Below are 16,656 nucleotides of genomic sequence, written 5' to 3'. Positions count from 1 at the left end.
GGGAAAATGCACTTGAAAGCACTCATGACCTCATTCTATGCGCATCACAATTACAATCTGTTTGTATGAAGTATGTGTATGTGTGGGGTACAGAGATGAGGTAGTCATTCAAAACTCATGTTAGACACTATTATAGCACACAGATTCCATGCCACATATTATGTGACTTGTTTTTACTCCCGAACTTATTTTGGCCATAACAAATGGCTTGAATACTTATTGACTCAAGACATTTCAGCTTTTTAATAAATAAAAAAATATTTGTAAAAAATTTCGACAAACATAATTCCACTTTGGCATTATAAGGTCAGTGACACAAAATCTCAAATTAAGCCATTTTAAATTCAGGCAGTAACATAAAATGTGGAAAAAGTCATAAGGGTTTGAATACTTTCTGAAACCATTGTAGGCTAATTTCCATGAATGAAAGAGGTTTGTTTTGTCGTCTCCGTGCGGTTCACGCCTATCCCGTGGGTCTCCTATCCACCCTCCTCAATTTTTCATGTTACCAGCTTTCACTGATGGAAGATAATGTCATGATCAGAAAAGCTTGAATTTCTTATCAATCAGGAAAATCCTTGCAACTGGCTATGCTATGTTTAACTGTAGCATCCAACAGGTTGTGGTAGCGTCTTTAGGGTGCGCTGCCCATCACCACCATTAGCTGTCAACATCTGAGTCCCACTCTTTAACAGATAATCTCTCTGCTTTTTAGCTCTAGTAACTTCGTCTAGCTTCATCACTCCCTTAGCGGCCCTTAAACCATGCCCTTGGAGCATCGTCTCTGCATCAAGAGAGAGCCAAACGTCAGGGATGTCCCCTCCGCCCATTCTGTTTCACTCCAAAACTGATTTGTAAACTAAAAACACACTGTTTTCTCTTTATACATCTCTTGCTCTGCCTCCATTTCTCTTTCATCCTGTGTTTATTCCTCTCCAGTAGACTATTGAACTTTTCACCAAAACAAACATTCCTAATGATCTATAAGGTTTGAGCTCTATTTTCCCCACACATTTTCTTTCAGTAGCTAAACACCATTTTGTCAGGAACAGTAGTGTATATATCCTCCTGAGGCTTCCCTTTAGGTCCTTGGAGATTAGAGGTTGATTTCAGTACTCTGAGGGTAAGGCCGATTATCTTCTTATCAGCTAAGAGTAGCACACTGAAATCTGCCCTGGGCAGCACAGTCTGCTTGTGATCTCTACCTAATGGGATTACTTCGGTCAATTTTTTGTAGGTTTCACTCAGGACTGCAGCAGTGCTTTCCACAGGGGAGTTAACATGTACCCTGGAGGCTACAGTGAGGTGTGCTGAACGCCTCATACTCGTATTCGTAATTGTATTCGTTTTCTCACAGTTGATTCTCATAATCGGATTTACTGGTTATCGTAAAAACTGGAAGTGTGCTTTAAAAGCCTTTAAGCCTATACCCAGGGCTCTTCGACCAATTCGCACATGGAACAATTTTTGGGGGGCTGTGTGACTATACATTTTATTTTGGTAGCCCCGTACGACAAAACTATTATCAAATAAAATACGAAATATGACTCTATGACTCTTCTCTTCACTGCTCAAACAACACAGGCTCAAACAAGACAGGCTGATAGATTGTTTACAATTCATAACCAATCGTGGTCCTTCTGTAGCTCAGTTGGAAGAGCATGGCGCTTGTAACGCCAGGGTAGTGGGTTCGATCCCCGGGTCCACCCATACGTAGAATGTATGCACACATGACTGTAAGTCGCTTTGGATAAAAGCGTCTGCTAAATGGCATATATTCATAATGCTACAAATATGTCAATGTAGCTAATTAAACCAGTCACATACCAGGCACATAACAAATACCTTTTTTGCACAAACTTTCCCTCAGAACTATGCTGTCACGTTCTGTCAGCTAAGTATTGGCATTGGCTAGCTAGCTAGCAAGAACAACAACAGTAAAACGCGGCTGAATTTAAGCTTTGAATGATGAAAATGATCAACCACAACCAGAAGAAGATTATGTTGAGGACACTGTCGGAGATGCTGCTTCTACCGATCCACATAACTTAAGCCAGAAGCACATTAAGTGCATCGGGGCAGGTGCAGGAGGGACATCGATAGGTCTACCACCAGGCAGTCGTATTTGACAGGCAACAGGTGGCAGTCCAAGCCGGTCAACAGCATAGCCGTGGTAAGTAGGGGTGCTGAGGGTGCTGCAGCACCCCCTGACAAATGGAAATAAAATAAAAAGTATATAAAAAAGGCCTTTATTACTCCTGTATGAGCGGAGAAGAACACTCATCAACAAAGCAGAGAAAAAATACTCCTCAGCACCCCCTCCTCCCCCCCAACACAAATGATCTGCAGCACCTACCCTAAACACAAGTAGAAACATTAGCAACATCAAATAAACATTGTGAAAGGAGACTAAAAATGTATTTCATTATCCAAGTATCAGTTCACAGTCAGCATGTTGCCTGGTTACAACAACAATATTATTGCATATTTGAGTATTGTTATTATTACTACTATTACCTGTTAGCTGATTGCAGTAACGGATAACAGTTTATAGTTTGCAGTTGCACAACAAAGCTCATGTTTTATTCACCGATGTAAATATGTTTGCAGTCACACTTTTGAATACAATTATTAAACATTGTTTTTATTCTAATTTATTGTCCACTGATGTGTTCTACATCATCAAGGTAACAACTGGTGATTAAGAATGATAGGATAGTCTTTTGCAGTACAAAAATAAAATAATCATCATTCTGGTGCTCCTACATTTTGTCTGGTGCTCCTACATTTTGTCTGGTGCTCCTACATTTTGTCTGGTGCTCCTACATTTTGTCTGGTGCTCCTACATTTTGTCTGGTGCTCCTTACTTTCTGAAATTAGGAGCACCAGTGCTACCAATAAAAATAGGAAATTTAGAGCCCTGCCTATACCTCAGGTGTGCAATCCAATCGTTGCAGCGGGCTCAACCTGCCCGTTTCTTTTCAGACAGCTGAACAAGCTAATTTCATTATTTAGAACACACATCGCTTCGCATTGTCTGACTGACATGAGAGTGATGCGCGCTGGCATCTGTAAAGGCCTTTTTTAAGATCGCATGAGTCATAATTGTATTCGGAAAATTCTCAATATCCGTTACTCGTTTTGTCCGAATACACAGTACACCCCTAGTTCTGAGGTCGATAGACACTGTGCGAACAAGGGGAGAACAAGGGTATCTTTTCATGTTCATGAGGCGTATTGCTTAACATGCTGACCACACCGCTCGTGTTACGTGGGCTCCCGCTCGCGTTGCAAAATAAATGTACACCTACCTGTTATTCCATCATTTCATCCAAACTGTTCGCACGTGTGAACGAGCGTCTGCGTAGCCAGGCACTAAAGTAGAACTTGGCTATTTTTCACGTTTGACGCATTGCAAGTCCTGCCTCTCTCATCTCATTGGTTATTTAGAAGCATTTACCCACGTGGATGATTGAAAGATGAACTGAGGTCCACACTCCAGTCCAGTTGGTGGTGGTAATGCACCTTAAAGTTGGTTGCCAACCGCCATATAAGGTAAACAGAAGAAGAAGAAGACTGAAGGAGAAGAGATTACTAGAAACTAACTAGGTTACCCCTTTTATCTGTGGCGTACGTGGTCTGTAGGCATCTACAGCATCTGTTTGATTCCTAATGCAGCGAAAAGTGCCTTTCACAAGAACACACACACACACACACACACACACACACACACACACACACACACACACACACACACACACACACACACACACACACACACACACACACACACACACACACACACACACACACACACACACACACACACACACACACACACACACACACACACACAGGAACACACACACACAAGAACACACACACACAGGAACACACACACACACAGGAATACACAAGTCCAATAGTGAATTGCCATCAGAGTTAGTAAGAAAAAACAAAGTCTTTAAAAGACATATTTTTATTCAAATAATTCAAGATTCAAGCAAGTCCCTGATAAATGACTGACATAGAGTAGCATATGTAATGTTTTCCTCTCAAATTATATTTACAAGTATGTTTATGATATTGATATTCATAGTATAATATAATAAAATTAGTCCATTTAAAGTTATATAATAATGATATATTATTGTTATTATTATTATATGAAATAAGTCTTAACCCTGAGACAACAAACAAGGGAACTGTGATTTTCTTTGTTAAAAGTTTTGAAAGCTAGCAAGCTAACTAGATTCTAACTTTTTTCTACATGTATCTCGAACTTCAGACAAATCACATGAATGGAAGCATTGGGGGGAGGGACAAATAGATATTCCTGGTACAGGAACACGTTGTTGGCCAAGCCCAACTCCTCTCAATGTTCAATCTTCTAATATAGAATCCCACTGGATTTTCTCTACATTCCATTCCTCTCTCCTGAGAAACCAGGGCATAGAACCTTCACAGCCCAATGAGAGTTGAGCATTCATCAAGTCCTGACTAGCACCTAATCTGTGGATTTCTCCCCATGTCAATGCATAGATATACATATTTATATTCATATACAACATCGTTTTGAAATAAAACTAGATGCTAGCTTGTAAAGTGCATCTGCTTGGAAATTTAGTGATCGACTAAAGGTTAGTAAAATCTCTGCCACATTTCGTTTTGAAATAACTTCTGATGTAGAAATATTATTTCTTCGCTTCTGATCGCTTCCAGGTGGAATTTCTAAAAAAGGTGACGTGTCCATACAGACATTGATCTTTTGAAATATTTGACAACAAAAAAAAGTTATCACCTCTGCCTTTAGAGAGACAAAAGGAATCTCGGTGTGGGGGACGGGGACGGGACGGGGGGACGGGGACGGGGACGGGGGACGGGACGGGGGGATGGGGACGGGACGGGGGGACGGTTGAATAAAATGTGGCCTCTATCAAATTCAATTAATGGAACACAATCAAGAATGAGATATTCCATATTCCCAAACTAGTAAATTCAGCATACCGTGCTCCATTGTGGCCAATGCCTAGGTTTCAGGCCTAGGGCTAGCACTGCAGTCTACATACACACATCTTTCTGATGCAGGCTGTATGTAAACAGAGGCCTGTGTTTATCCATTAATCATTTAAAAAAATGTTTTATCCACAATATGAATTTGTTATATTTTAATCTTACGACCCCTGTTGGCCAGGAGGGCACAAATACATCATGAGAAACATCTGGGAGTAGCTGCAATCTGAAGAGACTACCAATACCAATCTTGGTAAAGCCACCTTTACTCTCCTATGTGTTTGGAAGCTCAGGGAACTTTCAACCCATTTTACTAAAATCAATGGAAATCGGCCAGGTCCAGTGAAGGATACCTAATCTCTCTCTTGTGGTTCTCCGATGCATTTTGTTCAATTATTTCTGTGTGTAATGTTTTACAAGAATTTTACAGAACATGAGCGAATCAGTTGATGTATTGGTGCCATGTTTCGGTGTATATATGTGCCAGGTTTGACTGTTCACAGCAATGTGCACGTGCCAGACTTCCCCTCCCCGTCATCACCCCCAGCACTCTCTTTCCTGTTGGGGTCGTTCAGCTCGTCAAACAGGTTCGTATCGATCATCTCCTGTTGCCACGGAATGGCCACCGCTCCCGTGCCAATCTCATTGAAGAACTTCTCGTCGTTGGCGTCGAACACAATGCCCTTAATCTCGGAGAACTCAGCGATGTCGCCAGTGTCCTTGGCATAGACCACGTTGGGCTTGGGCACCCAAGGGGGGTCGATCAAACCAGCCTCCAGACGAGGAAAGTTGATGGACTTGAACCACTCGTGCTTACGGGGGTCCTCACCTCCTCCCCTGTGGAGGAAAGTTTGTTGACACATCCGTGTGAGCATCATACTGACAGGTGAAGGATAACTAGCTAACTAGCTAACTAGCTAACTAGCTAACTAGCTAACTACGCTAACGTCACAGATAACTCAGCAAAAAATACAGTCGAACAAACAAACTTAAATACTGTCTACTGAAAAATTAATTCAACCAGTTGTTTGCAGAGTACATCGGATACTTTTGATACTGCCTTGATCAATTGTAATGTAGGTAGTGTAGTTAGTGTAATTGAAAATGAATGCTATTATGCTATGCTATTATGCTATGCTATGCTATGCTATGCTATGCTATGCTATGCTATGCTATGCTATGCTAAGCTACCTGACTTGATAGGGCTGTTTCCCCATAAATGACAACATCAGTAGAGAATAGATCATTGTTCTTGTTGCGTATATTAATGGTAGCCTGGACAGACTGATTCTCTTACTTGCAGCCCAGGCGTTCATCGATATTCTTCTTGAGGAACTCCTGGATGATGGCCTTGGTGGGCGCATCAAAGTTCTTGTGCTCCCACGGGGGTTCCTCTTTGCAGATGCGACGTTGCACCTCCTCCTTCTCCACCTTCTGCTTCCCGGATTCGGGACCCTTAAACGGGGTGTAGGCAGCCACCATCTCGTAAATACTGCATCCCAGCGCCCACCAGTCCACCGATGTCCTGTAGGGAACATCGTTCAGGATCTCAGGGGCCATGTATGCTCCGGTTCCAGCCTGGGACGGTGTAGGGGAGGCAGGAGGAGAGATTCAGGAAGAATTGAAGCAAGATGGAGACAATTAGAGGACAACTCATCATCATAGGGTATGTTTGAAACATCAGCTCATTTGGGTAACATGGCTTTAGAAGTGATTTTAACCATCCTTACAGTTCCGTCTATACTGTATCTGTTTCCTGTTCCTCAAAAGTCAACATTTCTCTTGACCGATAATGAAAGCATGCTGAAGCCAGTTATAATGGGTTGTCAGAAAGCTGATCCACATGATGAGGATGGAACAGCCTGAGTGATATTCTACTTGCCAAGGGTCTGTACCATGAGATACGATTAGACCAAAAAAATACTGTTTTAGTGTTAGTTTGGTACATTTTCTACTATCCTGGTCTAAGGCGTACTAGCCTCGGGCTAGCGAAGATGAGACAAGGTGAGACCTAGTGAGGATGAGACCAGGAACATAAGGTTATGGGAATGAGGTAAGGTCTTAGGAGTGACTAGAAAGGGACAGAGAGAGAGGGAAAGGGAGAAGATGGCTTACATTAAAACAGGACATGACTATGAACACAGCCATTTGCTGTTTTATATAAGCCCTCCATTTCCTGTCCCTCTCTCTCTGTCCCTCTCTCTCTGTCCCTCTCTAGTCCTTCCTGTGCTCCTTCCTAACTTCAGCCGTAGCGTGGGACAAGTAGCTTAATGTTAATGCTAATCTCTCTCTCTCTCTCCTGTCAAGAGTCATGTGCATATCTAGGGTGACGTACCTCTCCTTCTGCTTACATAAAGGATGTCCATCCATGGACTCTAGTTAGCGACCACATGTACCATATATGGTCAGACACACACACACACACACACACACACACACACACACACACACACACACACACACACACACACACACACACACACACACACACACACACACACACACACACACACACACACACACACACACACACACACACACACACACACACACACACACACACACACACAGACTCACACACACACGTGTACATCTATATGTATAATCATGCACAAGTATAGCATTACAAATGTGCTTAGCAATACGTATTGGAGAGCCCTGTGGTCGTGTATTCTAGAGGACGACACTACCACAGCACTGCACATCGGACCTATAGCATGAATTCAAGAGCTTTTCACCTTGGTTGACTGGTATCAGGCTTCTATTTAAGCAATAAGGCCCGAGGGGGTGTGGTATATGGCCGATACACCACGGCTAAGGGCTGTTCTTAGGCACCACTCAACGCGGAGTCTCGAGTACCAGGTGTCTATTTAAGTGATAAGGCCCGAGGCGGTGTGGTATATGGCCAATATACCACGGCTAAGGGCTTTTGTTCTTATGCACGACTCAAAACGGAGTCCCTGGTACCAGGTGTCTATTAGCTTTTATCCTGCATGAGCTAAAGCAGGACTGCTTGCCAGGTTTCTCCTTGTACAGAAAAATGGACATGCCACTCCCATCTTTCAGTTGACCTTTGACCCGCGCTTAATTGCTAATCACATTGAAAATACCTTTCCAAAAGAGGACAGCGATGGACTACTTACTCCCTGTGACTGATCAAATCAAAGCTCTCCAAACACCTGATTAGTCCAGCCATTGGCCAAACAGCTGGGGCAAACTTTGGCCTCTAATTCCTCAACCTTTTTTGTAGATCTAAGGCCTCACTAAATACACTGCATAGTCAAGAAATTGTAAGTAGACCATCAAAATGGTCTAGTTCATTAATACACAGAAACTGTGCCTAAGGTTAACCTGGTTTTGCTAGTCTGATCAGGGGACTGATTTGTGTAATGCCTGCTAAGTAAGAGGCTTAAAAGGGCAAAGCCAGCCAAGCCTATGGGGGGTTAGTCAAGGCTCCCCGGTCTGCCAAGGAGGACCAGAGAAGAGCTCTGGATAATGAGCTTACTGGGCTTCTACAGAGCCTGCATCTTACTCTTCATTGACCCGTAGAGATGCCCCAATCTGTAAAACTCTGTGACAAATCATTTGACTGAAAAGCTAATGGTTTACTGGTTCACAGGATTGATGAACATACACACAGTATCTACACACAGCATCTACACACAGCATCTACACACAGCAGAAGTCTTTCTAAGGTGTATTTTTCATCAAGTATCAGTCACCCAGGTAACAACACAATTTGCACAATTAACACAATTAGCCTTGTCCTCCCTGAATGAAATGGTTGAGGTAACCAAGGGAGATGCTTCTAAACGATCCATTTCTCTGGTTCGTTGACTTGCAAACTCCTGTCCTGTGTCTTTGATTGGTCAGATTGGTTTTGATGACCTCATTTTTTTGGTATCCTGGTTGTGCAAACAGACACCCCACGTAGAGACCTTGTAATATACCATTCTATAGTCTCAAGAGGCTACATAAATCTTGCCTATCTTTATATTGCACGAAGGTGCTGTACCCATGAGTTTACGCAGGGGCTGGACATAATAATCCCTTTTTCACTGAAGAGATCAGGAGGACACCCTGACACACTAAATCCAACCCCCAACTCTACTTACAATGCCCCCAAAATGGTCTTTCCTATAGTTGTCTGGGATATAATAACCACCCACTAAGGATAAAATCAGTTATATCAAGGATGGGCAACTGACAATTTCCAAATAAATATTTTTTTGGGGCTGGGGATTCAGTCGGTAGTTAGGATAGTAGAATACACTAAATTACATTTTGACATGTGGTTTGTGCATCAGCAGGTTTTCTATTGTTATGTCAGTCACTGATAGTCACTCAATTAGCGTATGTCAACAAAACATTTTTAGATTGGCGAATTAGTCTAGACAGCTATCTTGTAGTAATCATGGTCAAATTACCATCTGGGGGGGCACCCATTGATTTTGTTTGTCACTCTCAGAGTTATTAGTAGAATTGCAGGAAATTAGCTGTAAAACTGCAAATGTTTCTCTCTGGGCCATGGCAAAATGAGTAGAAATGCATGAAATGTGTTATAAAATTGGTAAAACTTCTCTATGCCTCATGATTTGTTTTATTCTCTCCTCTGTCAAGAGGGGGCTAAAATGTTTTGCTCGCAAGGTGAGGAGGGCCCCCCCAAAAAAATGTAACTTAAGGCTAGGGCCGGCTCTGACTGCATGTGTAGGTACTGATGTACAGACCTACAAGCCCCTCATGATGAGTTCAGATTTTTCATGGTCCCCACACCAATCAAAGTTGCCCATCCATGGTGTAGATCAATGATTTATATATACACAAGATGACTTAGAGGGGCACTGTTTTGAAGACACCGTGTCTCCATCTTGCGCAGCCCCGGGTTATATAATGGAGGCAGAGACTCCTCTTGGACAGATACTGAACGATCCAGTAATCCCTCCAGATTTACAACAAAAGCTTCAGAGACAGAGAGAGGGTCCAGAGAATATATATATATGAGACTCTGAGGTCAAAAGTCATCAACCCTAACCCTAGCCCCATCATCTAATAGGCAGGGATAGGACAATACCATGTCATAAACTCATCCACTCCCTCCCATGTTAAGTTACTCCTCATGTTTTTTGTGAGACATAGCACGTCGCTTCTGATCCCATATAAAACCCTTCAGCCTGGCTTTTGACCTAAAGCTGTAGCTGACACATCATTGTCAATTCACCAGAAAATGCATTAGAAGCCACAGGCACTTTTACTCATACAAATTGTCACACTGTGATGAAAAGGTAAATTCTGGAAGCTTGCTATCAGATCGCAACCATAAAGGAACCTTATTGCCTTCATTGTCATGACATCATCATAATTTCTTCATACTCATTCTCCACCATCCTGACTTTCGACTTTCGATAGTTTCCCAAAGCCACAGTCAACTACAAGTTTTTGAAAATCCAACTTCAACAGGCTTACCTTCTGGGAGATGGTCTTTCCGGCGGGCAGCTCCACGGCCAGACCCAGATCAGAGAGTCGGCACTGGCCAAAGCTGTCCAGCAGCACGTTCTCGGGCTTCATGTCACGATATATGATATCCATTTCATGCAGATGAAGGATGCCTGTGCAGATCTGCGCTGTGTAGTAGATGATACGTGGCATCTCGATACCCTTGGTCTTCTCACTGACGTAATAGATGTGGTACCTGAGGTCACCGCCGTTCATCAGAGTCATGACAAGGCACAGGTGGGTCTTGGTGTCGTAGGCGTAGGCCAGGTTGACAAGGAACAGGCTGTTGACCTTTTCCAGGATCTGCTTCTCCAGCAGGGCCATCTTCTCACCATGTTTCTTCTTCAGGCGCTTCTTGCACAGCTTCTTGCAGGCGTACATCTGGCCTGTGTTCTTCACCTGTACGGCACATACCTGGACAGAGGGAGACCGTGGGTTAGAAGGACTCTTGAATACCTCAGCAGTACCCTAAGGGCTGGATAAATGGCACCTATGTGACACTCAGATTTGATACTGACACATGACGCTTGAACAGGGAGACATTTGGAGTTTCCATTGAGAATTCTCTCATCTTGTAGAACAACTTGATAATGATACAAGCTTGAAAGTATGCATAGAGTAGTAGCGAGTGATGCAACTGATTCTGTACTTTAGGAATTAAGAACCGTGGGTCATCTCTTGTGGGGGATTAACGAGAGATTAGCTCTTTGCAAGTTAACTGAGGTGTACTTTGTACTGATAGACGCTGCATCAGTGAAACTATGGGAACGACTATATGGGATTAGTAATTGATTCTGTACATAATTCTTTATTTTGTGAATTGTCCTGTTGCCACATGTGTTTTACATTCATTAAAGATATACTATTGCAGATACATATTACTGACACGTAGTCATTTTGCCAGTGTTGCAAAGACATGATGCGGCTGTATTGGTTTCTGCATGCTTACCTCTCCGAAACCTCCCTTACCCAGAGTTCTGAACTCATAAAAGGTTTTATCACTGATGGGCTGCTTCTCGTACTCCTTCCACTGCAGGAATTTGTCAAAGAAGGGGCTAGTTTGGTAGTCCGTGAAGGGCTTGTCTTTCAGAAACTCCCGTGTGGCTTCCTTCACCTTGACATTCATCACTTCGTCAAAGTCATTGTCCGTCACTGCCTTACACTTGTCGGCTACCTCCCCAGTGAGGTAGGTCAGAAAGTTATTGGAGTCGGCCTTGCAAAACTTTTTCATCATGTTCGCCCTCTGCTTATCCTTGTCAGCACCTTCCGCCAGATCCCAGTCATTCAGCTCGTCCAGGTACTCAGCGGCATTGATGTACTCTGGGGTAGCAGTCAGGAACTGCCGGAAGAACTTCTTGCCGATTGGCTGCCTCTCACAGAGCGACTCAAAGTTCTTATCAATGGTAGTCCGGATGGTGGCACACTGCTCGGCCAGGGGCAGCGACAAACTCCGACGACGCTTTTTCATCTCCTTGTCGTCGCCACCCTGGGCTTTCAGGTAGGCCGTGTTGGCCACCAGGTTATCCAATCCCCCCATGTCACACATCTTGGTGGCTTTGTCTGGTCTATCCCCCCTACGTGACTGGGTTCTTCAGCAGTTCCTTAGGATCGCTTGCTCTGTGCAGTGTGTTTTCTGAGTGTGCGTGTCTGTGTGTGTGCAACTCGCTCCAAAGACTGGATGCGAATGAGCGGCAACAACACACGTACCTGCAGACCTAAGACACACCCAGTAATTACTCCTTTAGAATTAAATACCTGGGAGGGATTTTGGCTTAAGGATCTTTGTGTTGTCTATTCGCAGATGCTGTTCACGGAAAGGGAACTGTAAGAAGGTTCTCTCCTAAGAGGCTTTATGGTTCGCTATATTTGGCCCGGTGTCGACCTGTGACTATTGGAGGAGCGTTGGGTTCTGTTGACTAAACACTTAGGTTGAGATGATGAGGAGAGAAGAGGATCTGTCTGCACATACTCATACAACACACATACTCATACAACACATATACTCATACAACACATATACTCACTCAAACATACCCTCATACCTTTTGTCGTCATTATTACGAACCCCAAATTATTGAAAACAATTAAATCTACAATTCCCATCTACTATGAAGTCCTAGAGATCTCTGAAGCACTCAGATTAGCCAGTATAGATTTTATTGGATTATGGGGCAGAGCCGTAAATTGGCAGATAACTTGTTGATATATATCAAATAAAATCAAATGTATTTATAAAGCCCTTCTTACATCAGCTGATATATCAAAGTGCTGTACAGAAACCCAGCCTAAAACCCCAAACAGCAAGCAATGCAGGTGTAGAAGCACGGTGGCTAGGAAAAACTCCCTAGAAAGGCCAGAACCTAGGACGACACCTAGAGAGGAACCAGGCTATGGGGGGTGGCCAGTCCTCTTCTGGCTGTGCCGGGTCAAGCTTTATCCCATATCTGAATGGTTTCTGAACATTTGATGAACAAGTTTTTTTTCTTCATAATTCAGATATAACTGATTCATGCATTATGCTGCATGCTCCTGAATGTTTGTAAACGTAAGACAGCGCCTAGAGGTTGGAGGTTATTGGAGCAAAAGCTGGACAAGTGGTCAATTTGCCTTACATCGGCTCTCAAGTGGCGCAGCGGTCTAAGGCACTGCATCTCAGTGCAAGAGGTGTCACTGCAGTCCCTGGTTTGAATTCAGGTTGCATCACACTATGGCACTTTATATACCAAGTCCTAGACTGTTTTCTAATGATAATCATGAACGTTGAGTTGATGAACGAGATCCTTCCCAGTGGTTTCCCATAGAGTGCACAGTTGGCCCTGCGTTGTCCGGGTTTGGCCGGGGTAGGCTGTCATTGTAAATAAGAATTTGTTCTTAAACTGACTTGCCTGGTTTAAATAAAAGTTCAATTTAAAAAATGAAAGAGTTGTAAGCAGTCGAGTAGAGCAAACAATAATCTTACAGTGAGCCCAGTTTCCCAAAAACATATTAAGGCTTAGTTCATTGTTAGAACCATAAGAACTCTCTCTCTCAATTATATTTCAATTTAATGGGCTTTATTGGCATGGGAATCATATGTTTCCATTGCCAAAGCAAGTTAAATAGATTAACCTCTTCAGTCGACCCTCTACTTTTTCGAACATTCTGTTAAAAATCGCGCAACATTTCAGCGCCCTGCTACTCATGCCAGGAATATAGTATATGCATATGATTAGTATGTGTGGATAGAAAACACTCAGACGTTTATCAAACTGGTTAAATCACGGCTGTGACTTTAACAGAACGTGCGTTTCATTGAAAAGTGCAGGAAAATCTGATCACTGAAAGTGGAAAAATATATCCATCCGCCGCTTCAACCCATTGTTATGGGCGAAAGACATTAAGGTTGCAGTACCTACAGCTTCCACACGATGTCAACAGTCTTGTCATTTGCCAATTGTTTGTTTCTTGGTCAAACGAACAAGAGACAGGCTTTTTCTTCAGGTCTCCGACCGGATATTTTGGTTGAGAAATACACGGACAGTATTTCAAGACGGACCCCTATAGAAAACACTTCGTCTCGTGATTAATTTGATCGCTTATTAACGTTTACTAATACCTAAAGTTGCATTACAAAAGTATTTCGAAGTGTTTTGTGAAAGTTTATCGTCGACTTTTTGAATAAAAAAAAATGACGTTACGTTATGAAACGCTATTTTTTTCCGTTTATCACACAGTCTACATAGAACGATATCTAGGCTATATATGGACCGATTTAATCGAAAAAAAGACCCAATAGTGATTATGGGACATCTAGGAGTGCCAACAAAGAAGATGGTCAAAGGTAATGAATGTTTTATATTTTATTTGTGCGGTTTGTGTAGCGCCGACTATGCTAATTATTTTGTTTACGTCCCCTGCGGGTCTTTTGGGGTGTTACATGCTATCAGATAATAGCTTCTCATGCTTTCGCCGAAAAGCATTTTAAAAATCTGACTTGTTGCCTGGATTCACAACGAGTGTAGCTTTAATTCAATACCCTGCATGTGTATTTTAATGAACGTTTGAGCTTTAACTAATACTATTAGCATTTAGCGTAGCGCATTTGCATTTCCAGAGCTCTAGATGGGACGCCTGCGTGCCAGGTAGGAGCAAGAGGTTAAAAAAGTGAAGGAAAAAAATAACAATAAACATTACACTCATAAATGCTCAGGAAGAATAAAGACATTTCAAATGTCATATTATGACTATATACAGTGTTATAATTATGTGCCAATAGTTAAAGTACAAAAGGGAAAATAAATAAACATAAATATAGGTTGTATTTACAATGGTGTTTGTTCTTCACTGGTTGCCCTTTTCTTATGGCAACAGGTCACAAATCTTGCTGCTGTGATTGCACACTGTGGTATTTCACCCAATAGGAATGGGAGTTCATTTGGATTTGTTTTAAAATTATTTGTGGGTCTTTGTAATCTGAGGGAATTATATGTCTCTAATATGGTCATACATTTACATTTACATTACATTTAAGTCATTTAGCAGACGCTCTTATCCAGAGCGACTTACAAATTGGTGCAATCACCTTATGACATCCAGTGGGACAGTCACTTAACAATAGTGCATCTAAAACTTAGGGGGTGGGGTGAGAGGGATTACTTAACCTATCCTAGGTATTCCTTAAAGAGGTGGGGTTTCAGGTGTCTCCGGAAGGTGGTGATTGACTCCGCTGTCCTTGAGGGAGTTTGTTCCACCATTGGGGGGCCAGGGCAGCGAACAGTTTTGACTGGGCTGAGCGGGAGGTATTCAGTGGTAGGGAGGCGAGCAGGCCAGAGGTGGATAGTGCCCTTGCTTGGGTGAATCAGAGAGTGCCGCCAGCTTAGGCAAGCACCAGGCGGTCTTGTGATGCGGCTGATTGACTCCGCTGTCCTGGCGTCGTGAGGGAGTTTGTTCCACCATTGGGGGGCCAGGGGCGAACAGTTTTGACTGGGCTGAGCGGGAGCTGTACTTCCTCAGTGGTAGGGAGGCGAGCAGGCCAGAGGTGGATGAACGCAGTGCCCTTGTTTGGGTGTAGGGCCTGATCAGAGCCTGGAGGTACTGAGGTGCCGTTCCCCTCACAGCTGAGGTTATGACGTGAGAGAAAGGTTGTGCAACTCAGTTTGACAAGTGCCTAATTTTGTGAGGCAGGGTGTGTACTCTGCGGATGTTGTAGAGCATGAACCTAGCCTTGATGTAGTTGAGAACGACAGGGTGTTTGATCACGCCAGGTTCTTGCGCTCTGGGAGGAGGACACAATGGAGTTGTCAACCGTGATGGCGAGATCATGGAACGGGCAGTCCTTCCCCGGGAGGAAGAGCAGCTCCGTCTTGCCGAGGTTCAGCTTGAGGTGGTGATCCGTCATCCACACTGATATGTCTGCCAGACATGCAGAGATGCGATTCGCCACCTGGTCATCAGAAGGGGAAAGGAGAAGATTAATTGTGTGCGTCTATAGCAATGATAAGAGAGACCATGTGAGGTTATGACAGAGCCAAGTGACTTGGTGTATAGCGAGAATAGGAGAGGGCCAAGAACAGAGCCCTGGGGGACACCAGTGGTGAGAGCGCTGAGGAGACAGATTCTCGCCACGCCACCTGTACATAGTCAAAATGATCGGAGAGGGTTCTGATGGTTCAAGTTTAGATCTAGAAGGATGAGAGCAGCTTTCACAGCGCCTCCGTGATGGTCAGTTGAATGACTAGTCTTGAAACCTGACTGATTTGGATCAAGAAGGTCATTGTAGCGGGAGAGCTGGCCAAGGACGGCACGTTCAAGAGTTTTGGAGAGAAAAGAAAGAAGGGATACTGGTCTGTAATTGTTGACATCGGAGGGTAGGTTTTTTTGCAACTCTCGCTCTCTTGAAGACGGAAGTAGCCAACGGTCAGGGGATGAGTTGATGAGCGAGGTGAGGTAAGGGAGAAGGTCTCCGGAAATGGTCTGGAGAAGAGAAGGGGATAGGGTCAAGCGGGCAGGTTGTTGGGCGGCCGGCTGTCGAGATTTCATCTGGAGAGAGAGGGAGAAAGAGGTCAGAGCACAGGGTAGGGCAGTGTGAGCAGAACCAGCGGTGTCGTTTGACTTAGCAAACGAGGATCGGATGTCGCCGACCTTCTTTTCAAAATGGTTGACGGTCATCTG

The 16,656-nt window shown here is 43.5% G+C and overlaps 1 protein-coding gene across 1 annotated transcript; it reads right to left on the bottom strand.

Moving 5' to 3' along the window:
- Positions 1 to 3,969: 3,969 nt before the first annotated feature.
- LOC124041027 (rhodopsin kinase grk7a-like) lies at positions 3,970 to 12,193 on the bottom strand. Its single transcript, XM_046358186.1, has 4 exons — positions 11,456 to 12,193; positions 10,477 to 10,920; positions 6,311 to 6,591; positions 3,970 to 5,850 (listed from the first exon to the last, which is right to left on the bottom strand). Exons 1-4 carry the CDS (start codon positions 12,050 to 12,052, stop codon positions 5,511 to 5,513), a joined length of 1,662 nt encoding a protein of 553 aa, XP_046214142.1. The 5' UTR covers positions 12,053 to 12,193; the 3' UTR covers positions 3,970 to 5,510.
- Between the last annotated feature and the right edge of the window lie 4,463 nt (positions 12,194 to 16,656).

Source organism: Oncorhynchus gorbuscha, linkage group LG08, assembly GCF_021184085.1.
Source record: "Oncorhynchus gorbuscha isolate QuinsamMale2020 ecotype Even-year linkage group LG08, OgorEven_v1.0, whole genome shotgun sequence".
NCBI classification, from domain to species: domain Eukaryota; kingdom Metazoa; phylum Chordata; class Actinopteri; order Salmoniformes; family Salmonidae; genus Oncorhynchus; species Oncorhynchus gorbuscha.
Note: the sequence above shows the minus strand (reverse complement) of the source record. Positions and strands in the feature narration are given on the sequence as shown.

Excerpts from the sequence above, each read along its gene's own strand:
- LOC124041027 (XM_046358186.1), bottom strand. The coding sequence starts at position 12,052 with ATGTGTGACATGGGGGGATTGGATAACCTGGTGGCCAACACGGCCTAC. Across the intron at positions 6,592-10,476 it reads GAAAGACCATCTCCCAGAAG|GCTGGAACCGGAGCATACAT; the intron begins GTAAGCCTGTTG and ends ACACCGTCCCAG. Across the intron at positions 5,851-6,310 it reads GATGAACGCCTGGGCTGCAA|GGGAGGAGGTGAGGACCCCC; the intron begins GTAAGAGAATCA and ends TTTCCTCCACAG.